Genomic DNA, 20194 nt, shown 5'->3' on the forward strand with positions numbered 1-20194 from the left:
GACAAAAATCCCTAAGGTTATGGGGCTGTCTCTACTCCTGCTAATGTACTACTATTCCTATGGCAGATAGTACTTCATTTAAGGATCCTTTAGATAGGAAAATTGAATCCTTTCTAAGAAAAGCTTACTTATGTTCAGGTAATCTTCTTAGACCTGCTATATTTTTAGCGGATGTTGCTGCAGCTTCAACTTTTTGGTTAGAAGCTTTAGCGCAACAAGTAACAGATCATAATTTTATAGCATTATTATTATTTTATAACATGCTAATAATTTTATTGGTGATACCATCTTTTGATATCATTAGAGTTGATGTCAGGTATATGTCTCTAGCTATTTTAGCTAGAAAAGCTTTATGGATTAAACTTGGAATACTGACATGTCTTCTAAGTCAACTTTGCTTTCCCTTTCTTTCCAGGGTAAATAATCATTTCGTTCCTTTCCTCACAACAAGGAACAAAAGCCTGATCCTTCATCCTCAGGAGCGGTATCAGTTTGGAAACTATTTCCAGTTTGGAATATATCCGAGCTTTATAGAAACCTATAGCCAGCTCCTAAGTACCTATGAAGGTGCGGCCCTTATTCCAGCTCAGCTGGTATGGGGCAGATTACGTTTTCTTCAAAGAAATTTGGATCAATTCCGTTCTTAATCTCTGGTTTCAGAAACATTGTTTCAGAAAGGTACAGAATTGGCTTCAAGTTAAGGCCTCCTGCTAAGAGATTCTTTTCTTCCCCGTGTCCCAGTTAACACAGCAAGGCTCAGCATTTCTGAAATGTGTTTCAGATCTAGAGTTGGCTGGAGTATTTATACCAGTTCCAGTTCTGGAACAGGGGCTGGGGTTTTATTTTATCTCTTCATTGTACCAAAGAAGGTCAATTCCTTCAGACCAGTTCTGGATCTATCATTATTGAATCGTTATGTTAGGATACCAACATTCAAGATGGTTACTGTAGGACTATCCTGCCTTTTGTTTAGCAAGGGCATTATATGTCTACAATAGATTTACAGGATGTGTATCTGCATATTCCGATTCATCCAGATTACTTTTAGTGTCTGAGATTCTCTTTTTAGACAAGCATTACCAGTTTTTTGGCTCTACCGTTTGGCCTAGCCTCAGTTCCAAGAATTTTTTTCAAAGGTTCTCGGTGCCCTTCTTTCTCTATTCAGAGAATAGAGTGTTGGTATTTCCTTATTTGGACGATATCTTGGTACTTGCTCAGTCTTCTCATTTTCGTAGAATCTCATACGAATCGACTTGTGTTGTTTCTTCAAGTTCATGGTTGGAGGATCAATTTACCAATCAGTTCATTGATTCCTCAGACAAGGGTAACCTTTTTAGGTTTCTAGATAAATTCAGTGTCTATGACTCTGTCCTTGTCAGTCAAGAGAAGTTTATCATTGATATCAGCTTGTCAAAACCTTCAGTCACAATCATTCCCTTTGGTAGCCTTATGCATGGAAATGTTGGGTCTTAGGACTGCCGCATCAGATGCGATCTCCTTTGCTCGTTTTTACATGCGACCTCTTCAGCTCTGTATGCTGAACCAATGGTGCAGGGATTACTCAAAGATATCTCAATTAATATCTTTAAACCGATTTTATGACACTCTCTGACATGGTGGACAGATCACCATCGTTTAGTTCAGGGGGCTTCTTTGTTCTTCCGACCTGGACTATAATCTCAACAGATGCTAGTTTTACAGGTTGGGGAGCTGTATGGGGGTATCTGACGGCACAAGGGGTTTGGGAATCTCAGGAGGTGAGATTTCCGATCAATATTTTGGAACTCCGTGCAATTTTCAGAGCTCTTCAGTCTTGGCCTCTTCCGAAGAGAGAGTTGTTCATTTGTTTTCAGATAAGACAATGTCACATCTGTGGCATACATCAATCATCAAGGAGGGACTCACAGTCCTCTGGCTATGAAAGAAGTATCTCGAATTTTGGTTTGGGCGGAATCCAGCTCCTGTCTAATCTCTGCGGTTTATATCCCAGGTATGGACAATTGGAAAGCGGATTATCTCAGTCGCCAAACGTTGCATCCGGGCGAATGGTCTCTTCACCCAGAGGTATTTCTTCAGATTGTTCAAATGTGGGAACTTCCAGAAATAGATCTGATGGCTTCTCATCTAAACAAGAAACTTCCCAGGTATCTGTCCAGATCCCGGGATCCTCAGGCGGAGGCAGTGGATGCATTTTCACTTCCTTGGAAGTATCATCCTGCCTATATCTTTCCGCCTCTAGTTCTTCTTCCAAGAGTAATCTCCAAGATTCTGAAGGAATGCTCGTTTGTTCTGCTGGTAGCTCCGGCATGGCCTCACAGGTTTTGGTATGAGGATCTTGTCCGGATGGCCTTTTGCCAACCGTGTACTCTTCCGTTAAGACCAGACCTTTTGTCTCAAGGTCCTTTTTTCCATCAGGATCTGAAATCCTTAAATTTAAAGGTATGGAGATTGAACGCTTGATTCTTGGTCAAAGAGGTTTCTCTGACTCTGTGATTAATACTATGTTACAGGCTCGTAAATCTGTATCCAGAGAGATATATTATAGAGTCTGGAAGACTTATATTTCTTGGTGTCTTTCTCATCATTTTTCTTGGCATTTTTTTAGAATACCGAGAATATTACAATTTCTTCAGGATGGTTTAGATAAGGGTTTGTCCGCAAGTTCCTTGAAAGGTCAAATCTCTGCTCTTTCTGTTCTTTTTCAACAGAAAGGTTGCTATTCTTCCTGATATTCATTGTTTTGTACAAGCTTTGGTTCGTATAAAGCCTGTCATTAAGTCAATTTCTCCTCCTTGGAGTTTGAATTTGGTTCTGGGAGCTCTTCAAGCTCCTCCGTTTGAACCTATGCATTCATTGGACATTAAATTACTTTCTTGGAAAGTTTTGTTCCTTTTGGCCATCTCTTCTGCTAGAAGAGTTTCTGAATTTTCTGCTCTTTCGTGTGAGTCTCCTTTTCTGATTTTTCATCAGGATAAGGCGGTGTTGCGAACTTCTTTTGAATTTTTACCTAAAGTTGTGAATTCCAACAACATTAGTAGAGAAATTGTGGTTCCTTCATTATGTCCTAATCCTAAGAATTCTAAGGAGAAATCATTGCATTCTTTGGATGTTGTTAGAGCTTTGAAATATTATGTTGAAGCTACGAAATCTTTCCGTAAGACTTCTAGTCTATTTGTTATCTTTTCCGGTTCTAGGAAAGGCCAGAAAGCTTCTGCCATTTCTTTGGCATCTTGGTTGAAATCTTTAATTCATCTTGCCTATGTTGAGTCGGTTAAAATTCCGCCTCAGAGAATTACAGCTCATTCTACTAGGTCAGTATCTACTTCCTGGGCGTTTAGGAATGAAGCTTCGGTTGACCAGATCTGCAAAGCAGCAACTTGGTCCTCTTTGCATACTTTTACTAAATTCTACCATTTTGATGTCTTTTCTTCTTCTGAAGCAGTTTTTGGTAGAACAGTTCTTCAGGCAGCGATTTCAGTTTGAATCTTCTGCTTATGTTTTTTGTTAAACTTTATTTTGGGTGTGGATTATTTTCAGCAGGAATTGGCTGTCTTTATTTTATCCCTCCCTCTCTAGTGACTCTTGTGTGGAAAGATCCACATCTTGGGTAGTCATTATCCCATACGTCACTAGCTCATGGACTCTTGTTAATTACATGAAAGAAAACATAATTTATGTAAGAACTTACCTGATAAATTCATTTCTTTCATATTAACAAGAGTCCATGAGGCCCACCCTTTTTTGTGGTGGTTATGATTTTTTTGTATAAAGCACAATTATTCCAATTCCTTATTTTATATGCTTCGCACTTTTTTTCTTATCACCCCACTTCTTGGCTATTCGTTAAACTGATTTGTGGGTGTGGTGAGGGGTGTATTTATAGGCATTTTGAGGTTTGGGAAACTTTGCCCCTCCTGGTAGGAATGTATATCCCATACGTCACTAGCTCATGGACTCTTGTTAATATGAAAGAAATGAATTTATCAGGTAAGTTCTTACATAAATTATGTTTTTAAAGTGTCACTGAAATCACTTCAGTAAATAATATCTCATTTATTTATTGAACGCAGTGGGGGTTATTTTAATAATAAAGAGTTCGGTAATATCTTTGACATACAGTTTGACAGCCACAGAAATAAAATTATCATTTTTTTAAGCTATATTCTGTGAAAGAATATAATATAAATACTGGTTTCTTTGTAGTGAGCAATTTATATTTATCATTTTTTATAACATAGAACACCAGTACTGCCTCTTTAAATGTAAAGTACAAATCGTTCTCTCTGTAACAAAGCCAAACACAAGAGAGAAACTTTTTTTTTTTTTAAAGAAAAACAAAACATGCACAGTGTTATCAATCTTCTGAAGGATAGTAAGGCAAGCTCAAAGTTTCATTTTTACTTAAAGGAGAAACACTGTTTACTGCTTAAAAATATAAAATTCACACGAAAACTGGATAAATGCTAATTAGTTTAACCACAACAAAATTATTGGATTTAATATTATGTATAATTTGATATTCACCATTCTGCAGCTCTCCAGCCAAATATAATCAATTGCATATAACACAAAAATAAGCTTTCTACAAAAGAATACTAATACAATTTCCCCTTTAAATTATTCCCAATGATCCATCGGCCTTACTTATAATAAAAAATGTATACTGACGTCCATTAAATAGTCTAAGCAAGCATAAGCAGCATAAGAACGCACTCACAGCGGGATGCAGGCTAGTTAAAGGGACATTTTAACCAAACTAAAAATAATCTTTAATTGAAACTGCTAACACAGTGAAATATACTAGTGTTAGGCTTACAGTAAACCTCATTGTCTGTTCTGTAAATATTCCCTTAAATTCTCAGATGTTATATCAGTTTTCCTGTATCCCTTTAAATATTTTCACTCCTCTGTTTTTTCTTTTCTGTCCGCTAGTCTCCCGGATCCCTACACTAAAATTGTAGACAACTTATCACTTCACGTTGCATTACAGAGAGAATTAAGTTATGCTGCAAAAATAAATATCTGCTATCTAAACGGCAGATTTAAAATAAATATATACAAAGAAAAGTCTCTTAAAATATATTTAGCAAACTACTAATACAGTGTTATTGCACTGGTTCTTTAAATAATAAAATGACAATTTTCTATTGCTCCGTCTACACACTGAGCTCTGATTTTACAGACAAATATAAGATAATGAGATATTCTTATTATCTAAAATGCAACCCATTGCAATCAACTGTGTTTTGAAAGCATAAGACCAGCTACTTCATATATATACAAATAAACTTGCAAATGCAATCTCTCCTATATGTTATACTATGCAGCTTGTATCACAAGTCATGGACAATACATTAATAGCAACACCTTGTTACAGTGGACTGTCCCTTTAAGGACTAACCATTCATCACGTAAATTACATATGTATATCCTAACCATAATTTAGGCTGCTTGTATGATTTACCACACAAATTTCACCTCTGTACTGTAGCATGACCTGCAGATTAATTTACTTGCAACAAAAACGGACGCACTTTTAAATAAACTTTCAATTACAGCCAAAAACTATATGTCATTGTGTGCACCCACGCCGTGCACAGACCTTACAAATACAACATACGTTAACCCATTAATCATACCAGAAACAGTTTCATATTTACCAGAGCGTGACAAAAAATCACACACACCATCGCACTTTCAAAGCCGTTACTTCACTTGCAAAAACAATATCATATCTTTACATGCCGAAAAACAAGTATCACTTAAAACTAAAACTGCATATGAATACCACATAATTAAAACATGCTGGTGACTTTAAAATACAGGTATATAAAATAACATTTCCGAATATCTTCTAAAAACGTCTGATTTCCCAGCAGAGAAACAGAAAGAAACATTATTACAACGATACAGACACACACAAGCTCATTTCATCTCGCATGCCAAAGATTCACTCCCTTTTTTCCTTTCTCAGAAAAACATCTAATTTATAGCGTACAACATACATATAAAATTTACCAGATTAACTTGTCACCAAGTTCAAAATTTATTTTTCTTTCCGATTCCACGCAAAATGGCCATTTTTTGCCTGGATTGGGATAATCATTTTCAAATAATACATTCTGTTTTTTGGTTTAAAGCAAATCTGTCACACGCATACCACAGTGAGAACCGACAGACAAAATTTCCTAAATTTCCTTACTGCAAATACAAAAAGTCTCAGAAACGGAGCTGCTGTAACAGTTTCTTCTCTTTTTTTTCTGATCTATGTGCGCGCTCAGTGGTGGCCCCCCTTCTTTGCCTGCTACATTTTTAAACACAGAGATTCCTCTATCACACAGCAGTACTTACTGACAGTGTTTTAAAAAATATTTCTGTCTTTTGCAGAAACTATTAACTCTTCTTTTCTTTTACCTTATACATGTAATTTGCTCTATATATTACCCCTAACAGGTCTTTTCTGGTAATATTAGGTATTTTTCTGGTAATAACAAAATTTATGCTTACCTGATACATTTATTTATTTCTTGACACGGTGAGTCCACGGATCATCAATTACTGTTGGGAATATCACTCCTGGCCAGCAGGAGGAGGCAAAGAGCACCACAGCAAAGCTGTTAAGTATCCCTTCCCACAACCCCCAGTCATTCGACTAAAGGAAAAAGGAGAGAAAGGAAATAACACAAGGTGCAGAAGTGCCTGAGGTTTATATTAAAAAAACTGTCTGAAAACAGGGAGGGCCGTGGATTCACTGTGTCAAGAAAGAAAGACATTTATCAGGTAAGCATAAATTTTGTTTTCTTTCTTAAGAAACGGTGAGTCCACGGATCATCAATTACTGTTGGGAATCAATACCCAAGGTAGAGGACACAGATTGGTAAATTCAAGTCAAGCTATCAGACAGTTGGTAAATTCAAGTCAAGCTATCAGACAGTTGGTAAATTCAAGTCAAGCTATCAGACAGTTGACAAATTCAGGTCAAGCTATCAGACAGTTGACAAATTCAAGTCAAGCTATCAGACAGTTGGTAAATTCAAGTCATGCTATCAGACAGTTGGCAAATTCAAGTCAAGCTATCAGACAGTTGGCAAATTCAAGTCAAGCTACCAGACAGTTGGCAAATTCAAGTCAAGCTATCAGACAGTTGGCAAATTCAAGTCAAGCTATCAGACAGTTGGCAAATTCAAGTCAAGCTATCAGACAGTTGGCAAATTCAAGTCAAGCTATCAGACAGTTGGCTAATTCAAGTCAAGCTATCAGACAGTTGGCAAATTCAAGTCAAGCTATCAGACAGTTGGCAAATTCAAGTCAAGCTATCAGACAGTTGGCAAATTCAAGTCAAGCTATCAGACAGTTGACAAATTCAAGTCAAGCTATCAGACAGTTGGCAAATTCAAGTCAAGCTATCAGACAGTTGGTAAATTCAAGCTATCAGACAGTTGGTAAATTCAAGTCATGCTATCAGACAGTTGGCAAAATTCAAGTCAAGCTATCAGACAGTTAACAAATTCAGGTCAAGCTATCAGACAGTTGGCAAATTCAAGTCAAGCTATCAGACAGTTGGCAAATTCAAGTCAAGCTATCAGACAGTTGGCAAATTCAAGTCAAGCTATCAGACAGTTGGCAAATTCAAGTCAAGCTATCAGACAGTTGACAAATTCAAGTCAAGCTATCAGACAGTTGGCTAATTCAAGTCAAGCTATCAGACAGTTAGCAAATTCAAGTCAAGCTATCAGACAGTTGACAAATTCAAGTCAAGCTATCAGACAGTTGGCAAATTCAAGTCAAGCTATCAGACAGTTGGCAAATTCAAGTCAAGCTATCAGACAGTTGACAAATTCAAGTCAAGCTATCAGACAGTTGACAAATTCAAGTCAAGCTATCAGACAGTTGGCAAATTCAAGTCAAGCTATCAGACAGTTGACAAATTCAAGTCAAGCTATCAGACAGTTGGTAAATTCAAGTTAAGCTATCAGACATTTGGCAAATTCAAGTCAAGCTATCAGACATTTGGCAAATTCAAGTCAAGCTATCAGACAGTTGGCAAATTCAAGTCAAGCTATCACATAGTTGGCAAATTCAAGTCAAGCTATCAGATAGTTGGTAAATTCAAGTCAAGCTATCAGACAGTTGGTAAATTCAAGTTAAGCTATCAGACATTTGGCAAATTCAAGTCAAGCTATTAGATAGTTGGTAAATTCAAATCAAGCTATCAGACAGTTGGCAAATTCAAGTCAAGCTATCAGATAGTTGGTAAATTCAAGTCAAGCTATCAGTTGGTAAATCCAAGTCAAGCTATCAGATAGTTGGTAAATTCAAGTCAAGCTATCAGATAATTGGTAAATGCAAGTCAAGCTATCAGACAGTTGGCAAATTCAAGTCAAGCTATCAGACAGTTGGCAAATTCAAGTCAAGCTATCAGACTCTGTTTTTGAGCAATCAGACAGTTATAAAACAATAGTCAAGCTATCAGACACTTATTTGTTAGCATTTTCTTAAGACTATTAAAAAACCGTTCCATAGATATATGCTAATAAGAAATGTTCTACTGAACACAAGCATTTTTGTGATAAATGTCACTCAAAATAAAAAAAAATAGCTATCAGACAGTTGGCAAATTCAAGTCAAGCTATCAGACAGTTGGCAAATTCAAGTCAAGCTATCAGACAGTTGGCAAATTCAAGTCAAGCTATCAGACAGTTGGCAAATTCAAGTCAAGCTATCAGACAGTTGACAAATTCAAGTCAAGCTATCAGTTGACAAATTCAAGTCAAGCTATCAGACAGTTGGCTAATTCAAGTCAAGCTATTAGACAATAAGCAAATTCAAGTCAAGCTATCAGACAGTTGGCAAAATTCAAGTCAAGCTATCAGACAGTTAACAAATTCAGGTCAAGCTATCAGACAGTTGGCAAATTCAAGTCAAGCTATCAGACAGTTGGCAAATTCAAGTCAAGCTATCAGACAGTTGGCAAATTCAAGTCAAGCTATCAGACAGTTGACAAATTCAAGTCAAGCTATCAGTTGACAAATTCAAGTCAAGCTATCAGACAGTTGGCTAATTCAAGTCAAGCTATTAGACAGTAAGCAAATTCAAGTCAAGCTATCAGACAGTTGACAAATTCAAGTCAAGCTATCAGACAGTTGGCAAATTCAAGTCAAGCTATCAGACAGTTGACAAATTCAAGTCAAGCTATCAGACAGTTGGCAAATTCAAGTCAAGCTATCAGACAGTTGGTAAATTCAAGTCAAGCTATCAGGTAGTTGGTAAATTCAAGTCAAGCTATCAGACAGTTGGTAAATTCAAGTCAAGCTATCAGACATTTGGCAAATTCAAGTCAAGCTATCAGACAGTTGGCAAATTCAAATCAAGCTATCAGACAGTTGGCAAATTCAAGTCAAGCTATCAGATAGTTGGTAAATTCAAGTCAAGCTATCAGACAGTTGGTAAATTCAAGTCAAGCTATCAGATAGTTGGTAAATTCAAGTCAAGCTATCAGATAGTTGGCAAATTCAAGTCAAGCTATCAGACAGTTGGCAAATTCAAGTCAAGCTATCAGACAGTTGGCAAATTCAAGTCAAGCTATCAGACTCTGCTTTTGAGCAATCAGACAGTTATAAAACAATAGTCAAGCTATCAGACACTTATTTGTTAGCATTTTCTTAAGACTATTAAACAACCGTTCCATAGATATATGCTAATAAGAAATGTTTTACTGAACACAAGCATTTTTGTGATAAATGTCACTCAAATTAAAAAAATAGTAATTTTCCAGAATAAAAATAGTCATTTTCTCTAAGAGTGAAAAAGAAAATCTCACATTGTGCCACTAAATTTTTTACCGCAGCTATCTCACAGAATGACTCCTCTACGATATCACAAAGTATGGGGACTTTTTACTGTAGAATTAAAAAAATAGTCATTTTCCAGAACTTCTCTAAGAGCTATCAGACAGTTGGTAAATTCAAGTCAAGCTATCAGACAGTTGGCAAATTCAATTCAAGCTATCAGACAGTTGGCAAAGTCAAGCTATCAGACAATTGGGAAATTCAAGTCAAGCTATCAGACATTTGGCAAATTCAAGTCAAGCTATCAGACAGTTGGCAAATTCAAGTCAAGCTATCACATAGTTGGTAAATTCAAGTCAAGCTATCAGACAGTTGGTAAATTCAAGTTAAGCTATCAGACCTTTGGCAAATTCAAGTCAAGCTATCAGACAGTTGGCAAATTCAAATCAAGCTATCAGACAGTTGGCAAATTCAAGTCAAGCTATCAGATAGTTGGTAAATTCAAGTCAAGCTATCAGACAGTTGGTAAATTCAAGTCAAGCTATCAGATAGTTGGTAAATTCAAGTCAAGCTATCAGATAATTGGTAAATGCAAGTCAAGCTATCAGACAGTTGGCAAATTCAAGTCAAGCTATCAGACTCTGTTTTTGAGCAATCAGACAGTTATAAAACAATAGTCAAGCTATCAGACACTTAGGCCTCGCTTCCATTGAGTTGTAATTCAGTTTGCGTGCACTCGCAAACCGTTAAATATGCTGTCAAAAGCAATAGCGTTTAACGACTGTTTCCAATGGCGCGTTATACCTCAATATCGGCTGCCGAAAAGATTTTCGCGTCCCATAGAAAGTAATAGAAGCCGTTAATCGATAAATTATACCAGGTTTCCATTGAAAGCGCTAACCGTTAATACACTGTCGGAGGCTGTTGATACATTGAGAAATATTACCCCCAGCTCAACTAGGTGTAAAGGAGGAAAAAATAGCTTTTTGAGGCCTGTTTCTCATTGAAATTGCAAATCACAAAAAAATTATGAGTGTTTCAATGTACAAATAACATTATATATGCTACATTTATTGGTCCTATGTATAGGAATATTTGCACCCATGTTGTCATAGAAATTTCAATATGTATGTGCATATAAAAATATATGCAAGCACCACAATTATGGAACGACCTCCCGCACACTTTTAAACCTTCCCCATGCCTAATATCCTTTAAGAGATCCCTCTCTACATATCTCAAAACAGAATGCACCTGTCATTGTTGATTATATATTTCCTACCGGTTCTATGTTAAATTTTTGTGCATATATCGTGTATTATTGTTTTTTATTTTATTGTACCTATTGTGTCAATGCAATGTTTTGTGTACCCAGGACGTACTTGAAAACGAGAGAAATCTCAATGTATCCTTCCTGGTAAAATATTTTATAAATAAATAAAATATCTACCAATTCAAAATGAAACCTTTGCCCAGGGAAGCTATATATAATCTCAATACATATAGAAATATAATTTTATCTAATAATAATCTTCTCCTACATGTATATATGTATGATAATTGTATATATATATTTGACCTATATAAATCATATAATTTTAATAATTACTTTTAACTGTTATGATAAAGGCTGATATATTTAAATTGAAAAATATAATAATTACATTCAGTGTCTTTGAATTTCCGATATGTAACTACATATATGTTGAAATTATAGTTCATATCAAAAAACATAATTTATGTAAGAACTTACCTGATAAATTCATTTCTTTCATATTAGCAAGAGTCCATGAGCTAGTGACGTATGGGATATACATTCCTACCAGGAGGGGCAAAGTTTCCCAAACCTCAAAATGCCTATAAATACACCCCTCACCACACCCACAATTCAGTTTAACGAATAGCCAAGAAGTGGGGTGATAAAGTGCGAAAGCATATAAAATAAGGAATTGGAATAATTGTGCTTTATACAAAATCATAACCACCACAAAAAAAGGGCGGGCCTCATGGACTCTTGCTAATATGAAAGAAATGAATTTATCAGGTAAGTTCTTACATAAATTATGTTTTCTTTCATGTAATTAGCAAGAGTCCATGAGCTAGTGACGTATGGGATAATGACTACCCAAGATGTGGATCTTTCCACACAAGAGTCACTAGAGAGGGAGGGATAAAATAAAGACAGCCAATTCCTGCTGAAAATAATCCCAAAATAAAGTTTAACGAAAAACATAAGCAGAAGATTCAAACTGAAACCGCTGCCTGAAGTACTTTTCTACCAAAAACTGCTTCAGAAGAAGAAAATACATCAAAATGGTAGAATTTAGTAAAAGTATGCAAAGAGGACCAAGTTGCTGCTTTGCAGATCTGGTCAACCGAAGCTTCATTCCTAAACGCCCAGGAAGTAGAAACTGACCTAGTAGAATGAGCTGTAATTCTCTGAGGCGGAGTTTTACCGGACTCAACATAGGCAAGATGAATTAAAGATTTCAACCAAGATGCCAAAGAAATGGCAGAAGCTTTCTGGCCTTTTCTAGAACCGGAAAAGATAACAAATAGACTAGAAGTCTTACGAAAAGATTTCGTAGCTTCAACATAATATTTCAAAGCTCTAACAACATCCAAAGAATGCAACGATTTCTCCTTAGAATTCTTAGGATTAGGACATAATGAAGGAACCACAATTTCTCTACTAATGTTGTTGGAATTCACAACTTTAGGTAAAAATTCAAAAGAAGTTCGCAACACCGCCTTATCCTGATGAAAAATCAGAAAAGGAGACTCACAAGAAAGAGCAGATAATTCAGAAACTCTTCTGGCAGAAGAGATGGCCAAAAGGAACAAAACTTTCCAAGAAAGTAATTTAATGTCCAATGAATGCATAGGTTCAAACGGAGGAGCTTGAAGAGCTCCCAGAACCAAATTCAAACTCCAAGGAGGAGAAATTGACTTAATGACAGGCTTTATACGAACCAAAGCTTGTACAAAACAATGAATATCAGGAAGAATAGCAATCTTTCTGTGAAAAAGAACAGAAAGAGCAGAGATTTGTCCTTTCAAAGAACTTGCGGACAAACCCTTATCTAAACCATCCTGAAGAAACTGTAAAATTCTCGGTATTCTAAAAGAATGCCAGGAAAAATGATGAGAAAGACACCAAGAAATATAAGTCTTCCAGACTCTATAATATATCTCTCGAGATACAGATTTACGAGCCTGTAACATAGTATTAATCACAGAGTCAGAGAAACCTCTTTGACCAAGAATCAAGCGTTCAATCTCCATACCTTTAAATTTAAGGATTTCAGATCCTGATGGAAAAAAGGACCTTGTGACAGAAGGTCTGGTCTTAACGGAAGAGTCCACGGTTGGCAAGAGGCCATTCGGACAAGATCCGCATACCAAAACCTGTGAGGCCATGCCGGAGCTACCAGCAGAACAAACGAGCATTCCTTCAGAATCTTGGAGATTACTCTTGGAAGAAGAACTAGAGGCGGAAAGATATAGGCAGGATGATACTTCCAAGGAAGTGATAATGCATCCACTGCCTCCGCCTGAGGATCCCGGGATCTGGACAGATACCTGGGAAGTTTCTTGTTTAGATGGGACGCCATCAGATCTATTTCTGGAAATTCCCACATTTGAACAATCTGAAGAAATACCTCTGGGTGAAGAGACCATTCGCCCGGATGCAACGTTTGGCGACTGAGATAATCCGCTTCCCAATTGTCTACACCTGGGATATGAACCGCAGAGATTAGACAGGAGCTGGATTCCGCCCAAACCAAAATTCAAGATACTTCTTTCATAGCCAGAGGACTGTGAGTCCCTCCTTGATGATTGATGTATGCCACAGTTGTGACATTGTCTGTCTGAAAACAAATGAACGATTCTCTCTTCAGAAGAGGCCAAAACTGAAGAGCTCTGAAAATTGCACGGAGTTCCAAAATATTGATCGGTAATCTCACCTCCTGAGATTCCCAAACTCCTTGTGCCGTCAGAGATCCCCACACAGCTCCCCAACCTGTGAGACTTGCATCTGTTGAAATTACAGTCCAGGTCGGAAGCACAAAAGAAGCCCCCTGAATTAAACGATGGTGATCTGTCCACCATGTTAGAGAGTGTCGAACAATCGGTTTTAAAGATATTAATTGAGATATCTTCGTGTAATCCTTGCACCATTGCTTCAGCATACAGAGCTGAAGAGGTCGCATGTGAAAACGAGCAAAGGGGATCGCGTCCGATGCAGCAGTCATAAGACCTAGAATTTCCATGCATAAGGCTACCGAAGGGAATGATTGTGACTGAAGGTTTCGACAAGCTGCAATCAACTTTAGACGTCTCTTGTCTGTTAAAGACAGAGTCATGGACACTGAATCCATCTGGAAACCCAGAAATGTTACCCTTGTCTGAGGATTCAAAGAACTTTTTGGTAAATTGATCCTCCAACCATGATCTTGAAGAAACAACACAAGTCGATTCGTATGAGATTCTGCTAAATGTAAAGACTGAGCAAGTACCAAGATATCGTCCAAATAAGGAAATACCACAATACCCTGTTCTCTGATTACAGACAGCAGGGCACCGAGAACCTTTGTAAAAATTCTTGGAGCTGTAGCTAGGCCAAACGGCAGAGCCACAAATTGGTAATGCTTGTCCAGAAACGAGAATCTCAGGAACTGATAATGATCTGGATGAATCGGAATATGCAGATATGCATCCTGTAAATCTATTGTGGACATATAATTCCCTTGCTGAACAAAAGGTAAGATAGTCCTTACAGTTACCATCTTGAACGTTGGTATCCTTACATAACGATTCAATATTTTTAGATCCAGAACTGGTCTGAAAGAATTCTCCTTCTTTGGTACAATGAAGAGATTTGAATAAAACCCCATCCCCTGTTCCGTAACTGGAACTGGCATAATTACTCCAGTCAACTCTAGATCTGAAACACATTTCAGAAATGCTTGAGCTTTTACTGGATTTACTGGGACACGGGAAAGAAAAAATCTCTTTGCAGGAGGTCTCAACTTGAAACCAATTCTGTACCCTTCTGAAACAATGCTCTGAATCCAAAGATTGTGAACAGAATTGATCCAAATTTCCTTGAAAAAACGTAACCTGCCCCCTACCAGCTGAGCTGGAATGAGGGCCGCACCTTCATGTGGACTTAGAAGCAGGCTTTGCCTTTCTAGCTGGCTTGGATTTATTTCAGACTGGAGATGGTCTCCAAACTGAAACTGCTCCTGAGGATGAAGGATCAGGCTTTTGTTCTTTGTTGAAACGAAAGGAATGAAAACGATTATTAGCCCTGTTTTTACCTTTAGATTTTTTATCCTGTGGTAAAAAAGTTCCTTTCCCACCAGTAACAGTTGAAATAATGGAATCCAACTGAGAACCAAATAATTTGTTACCCTGGAAAGAAATGGAAAGTAAAGTTGATTTAGAAGCCATATCAGCATTCCAAGTTTTAAGCCATAAAGCTCTTCTAGCTAAAATAGCTAGAGACATAAACCTGACATCAACTCTGATAATATCAAAAATGGCATCACAGATAAAATTATTAGCATGCTGAAGAAGAATAATAATATCATGAGAATCACGATGTGTTACTTGTTGCGCTAAAGTTTCCAACCAAAAAGTTGAAGCTGCAGCAACATCAGCCAAAGATATAGCAGGTCTAAGAAGATTACCTGAACACAGATAAGCTTTTCTTAGAAAGGATTCAATTTTCCTATCTAGAGGATCCTTAAATGAAGTACCATCTGACGTAGGAATAGTAGTACGTTTAGCAAGGGTAGAAATAGCCCCATCAACTTTAGGGATCTTGTCCCAAAATTTTAATCTGTCAGACGGCACAGGATATAATTGCTTAAAACGTTTAGAAGGAGTAAATGAATTACCCAAATTATCCCATTCTTTGGAAATTATTGCAGAAATAGCATTAGGAACAGGAAAAACTTCTGGAATAACCACAGGAGCTTTAAATACCTTATCTAAACGTTTAGAATTAGTATCAAGAGGACCAGAATCCTCTATTTCTAAAGCAATTAGTACTTCTTTAAGTAAAGAACGAATAAATTCCATTTTAAATAAATATGAAGATTTATCAGCATCAACCTCTGAGACAGAATCCTCTGAACCAGAGGAATCATCAGAATCAGAATGATGATGTTCATTTAAAAATTCATCTGTAGGGAGAGAAGTTTTAAAAGATTTTTTACGTTTACTAGAAGGAGAAATAACAGACATAGCCTTCTTTATGGATTCAGAAACAAAATCTCTTATATTATCAGGAACATTCTGCACCTTAGATGTTGAAGGAACTGCAACAGGCAATGGTACTTTACTAAAGGAAATATTATCTGCTTTAACAAGTTTGTCATGACAATCAATACAAACAACAGCTGGAGGAATAGCTACCAAAAGTTTACAGCAGATACACTTAGCTTTGGTAGATTCAGCACTTGACAGCGATTTTCCTGTAGTATCTTCTGACTCAGATGCAACGTGAGACATCTTGCAATATGTAAGAGAAAAAACAACATATATATAAAGCAAAATTGATCAAATTCCTTAAATGACAGTTTCAGGAATGGGAAAAAATGCCAAAGAACAAGCTTCTAGCAACCAGAAGCAATAAAAAATGAGACTTAAATAATGTGGAGACAAAAGTGACGCCCATATTTTTTCGCGCCAAATAAGACGCCCACATTATTTGGCGCCTAAATGCTTTCTGGCGCCAAAAATGACGCCACGTCCGGAACGCCGACATTTTTGGCGCAAAATAACGTCAAAAAATGACGCAACTTCCGGCGACACGTATGACGCCGGAAACGGAAATAGAATTTTTGCGCCAAAAAAGTCCGCGCCAAGAATTACGCAATAAAATGAAGCATTTTCAGCCCCCGCGAGCCTAACAGCCCACAGGGAAAAAGTCAAATTTTAAGGTAAGAAAAATGTTAAATTAAAATGCATTATCCCAAATATGAAACTGACTGTCTGAAAATAAGGAAAGTTGAACATTCTGAGTCAAGGCAAATAAATGTTTGAATACATATATTTAGAACTTTATAAACAAAGTGCCCAACCATAGCTAGGAGTGTCACAGAAAATAAGACTTACTTACCCCAGGACACTCATCTACATATAGCAGATAGCCAAACCAGTACTGAAACGAGAATCAGTAGAGGTAATGGTATATATAAGAGTATATCGTCGATCTGAAAAGGGAGGTAAGAGATGAATCTCTACGACCGATAACAGAGAACCTATGAAATAGACCCCGTAGAAGGAGATCACTGCATTCAAATAGGCAATACTCTCCTCACATCCCTCTGACATTCACTGCACGCTGAGAGGAAAACCGGGCTCCAACTTGCTGCGGAGCGCATATCAACGTAGAATCTAGCACAAACTTACTTCACCACCTCCATCGGAGGCAAAGTTTGAAAAACTGAATTGTGGGTGTGGTGAGGGGTGTATTTATAGGCATTTTGAGGTTTGGGAAACTTTGCCCCTCCTGGTAGGAATGTATATCCCATACGTCACTAGCTCATGGACTCTTGCTAATTACATGAAAGAAATAAAAGTCATGAGTAAGTATATACTTTCAAACTGTTCATTAAATTAAGGATTAGATGAGATGAAGATAAGCCCTCCCCCCCATGTTATTCATTGCAATCACCAGTTTCACATATGTTAACAAGCAACACACAGCTATAAAAAAAACACCACACCTAGCCTAACCTCAGAACAGATATTTCAAAATGCAGGGTGAGAGAGAAGCTGACAATGCTGAAGTTAGACAGCGTAGGCCTGACATCCCCAGGGTGAGGCTGGATATAGAAACCCTGAATGAGCAGCAGGTGTTTGAAAGTTTTAGGCTCAACAGGGAGAAAATATATCAGTTATATGCCCTGTTGCAAGATAGGCTGGAAAGCCAGGGCTGTCCCTGGAATGACCAAACTACTAGGGGCACTTCATTTTTTGGCTTCTGGATTCTTTCAGGTGACAGGGGGCATTGTAACTGGGGTGCATAAGTCCACTCTTTCTAAGCATCTTTCAAAAGTTATTGATGGACTTTATGATAATTGCAGAAAATGTATTTTTTTCCCCACATCACCCAGAGGTTGGTGTGATGTTAAGAGGGACTTTTTTCTTTTAGGTGGCATACCCAATGTCCTTGGGGCCATTGACTGCACTCATATTGCCTTAAGACCCCCTGTGCGCAGGGAGATAATATTTAGAAATCGGAAACACTTCCACTCCTTAAATGTGCAGATTATATGTGATGCAAACATGCGTATATTAAATGTCGTGGCAGGGTTCCCAGGAAGTAGCCATGATGCCTACATCCTCAGGAATTCTGGTGTGTGGAGATTGTTTGAGACAAATCAAATGCCTGAAGGACATCTCCTCGGTAAGTGTTTATGTATATATTATGATGCCTTCATGTGTTCAATATTTTGACATTTTATTGTTTCATTGCTTTATAATCCTTTATGTATGTGTCTAAGGGGGTGAAATTGATTAAATAAAGAAATTGTTAATCATTTAAAAGATATATATTAACTATGTCATAGTAAGACATATGCATAACATTATTTTATGTCATACATTGCTTTATGGAAAGATGTGTGTTTATCTATCTATATATATACTGTATATCTATGCATTCATATTTTAGCAGATTCTGCATATCCTCTTAAAAAATGGATTTGGACACCATTGAAAGAGAACCAGGTTGTTGGGCCTGCTGAATTAAGGTAAAATATATATTTATTTTCTGCTCTTGTGTGTCAGAAATATTGATTGTGCCTTGCAAAATGCTCACTATAATCTGTAGAAAAGTAGGACCAGTACACACTTCATAGGAATGTCCCTTTAAATCACTCTTGGGTGAATGTAGGTGCAAACCTGGAGGACCTCCTTTTCCAAAGTCCCAGTAAATGTAATGAAATAGAACACACAGGTAGCACTCTATGTGGAGCAACAGCACCTTTATTGAGCAACGTTTCGGGGCTCCTGCCCCTTTATTAAGCTATATATCTGTGTTTGTGCACATACATTTGTTGCTTGATTATCTCGTGTGTGTGTGTATATATCACTATCACAGACATAACAATGTTGTACTGAGTGCCTTTAAAGGGACAGTCAAAATACAAATCATCTATTATCAGTGAAGCATTTATAAATCTCTCTGCTTGAATATAAATATATTTATATATATATAAAAAGGTTTAAAGATTTATAAGATCAAACCAGGAATGTAGTTAGCTCATTAGTATTTGATTTGTCTTCACATTATATATTATAATCATATTTCTTGTTCTTTTAATACAGATATAATGAAGCACATATCCGAACACGTGCTATAATAGAACGACTGTTTGGTGTTCTAAAAATGCGCTTTCGCTGCCTGGACAGATCAGGGGGGGATCTCCAATTCAGTCCGGAAAAAGCTATTAAAATCATAGTGGCATGTTGCTGTCTACACAACATGGCACAGGAGCATGGGATGTTGAACGACTTACTTCCAACACCACAGCCCCCAGGTGAAATCTTTGAGCATGATGTAATTAATCATCCCCAACCCCTCAATGCCCATTTGGAGAGATCTGCAACTATTCAAGATTTCTTTTCAGGTATTTTTATAGTATTGTAATGAGACCTTTTATTTATTTATGATTATGTTTTTTAATAATACACATTTGTTTCTTTTAATGTTTTACAGATTGAAGATTCTCAGAAATGGAATACCACTCCCCTCCCTCTCTCCTCATCCCTATATTTACCACATTTTCCCTAAATAAATGTGTACTTTACTCAAATATAGTCATGGTGAATGTTTCTTTATTTCCAGCTATGTACTAATCAATGCATTCATCTTATGATTTATGTATAACATACTGATCTAAAATATCATTTTAATTATATTCCAAATATTACTTTGTTCTCTTGGTATAATTATTTAAAGAGCAGCTATGCACTCCTGGTTAATAAAAATGAGTACATGGGTGAACCAATGACAGACAGGATATATACTGTATGTTGGCAACAATAAACAGCTCCAACATAGGTTCTATGCTGCTCCTGATCTTACCTAAATAAAACTATAATCAAAGGATACTAAGAATATTAAGAAATATAAAGAATATAAATATATTAGATTTGCTTTTAAATATATATGTTTTAGCAAAATAATGGAATTTATGTCACTTTAAAAAAAAAAAAGGAAGAGTGTGTTCACAATAAAACATTAATGAACCAGATAAATCATTCAATTCCAATCAACTTACATATGTACTCATAATCAATTTAATTTTTTTATGTTTCTTATTTCAATCATGTATTTAAGTTTAGGAGCCATTCCATTTAATGTTCATCACCTATGGTGCACT

General features: G+C 36.8%; 1 protein-coding gene across 1 annotated transcript; it reads left to right on the plus strand.

Annotated features, from left to right (window-relative positions):
- Window positions 1–18092: 18092 nt before the first annotated feature.
- Window positions 18093–19624, plus strand: LOC128652731 (putative nuclease HARBI1). Its single transcript, XM_053705663.1, has 4 exons — window positions 18093–18213; window positions 18481–18559; window positions 19137–19438; window positions 19528–19624. Exons 1-4 carry the CDS (start codon window positions 18093–18095, stop codon window positions 19530–19532), a joined length of 507 nt encoding a protein of 168 aa, XP_053561638.1. The 3' UTR covers window positions 19533–19624.
- The last annotated feature ends 570 nt before the right edge of the window (window positions 19625–20194 follow it).

Source organism: Bombina bombina, chromosome 3, assembly GCF_027579735.1.
Source record: "Bombina bombina isolate aBomBom1 chromosome 3, aBomBom1.pri, whole genome shotgun sequence".
In the NCBI taxonomy this organism is placed as follows: Eukaryota; Metazoa; Chordata; class Amphibia; order Anura; family Bombinatoridae; genus Bombina; species Bombina bombina.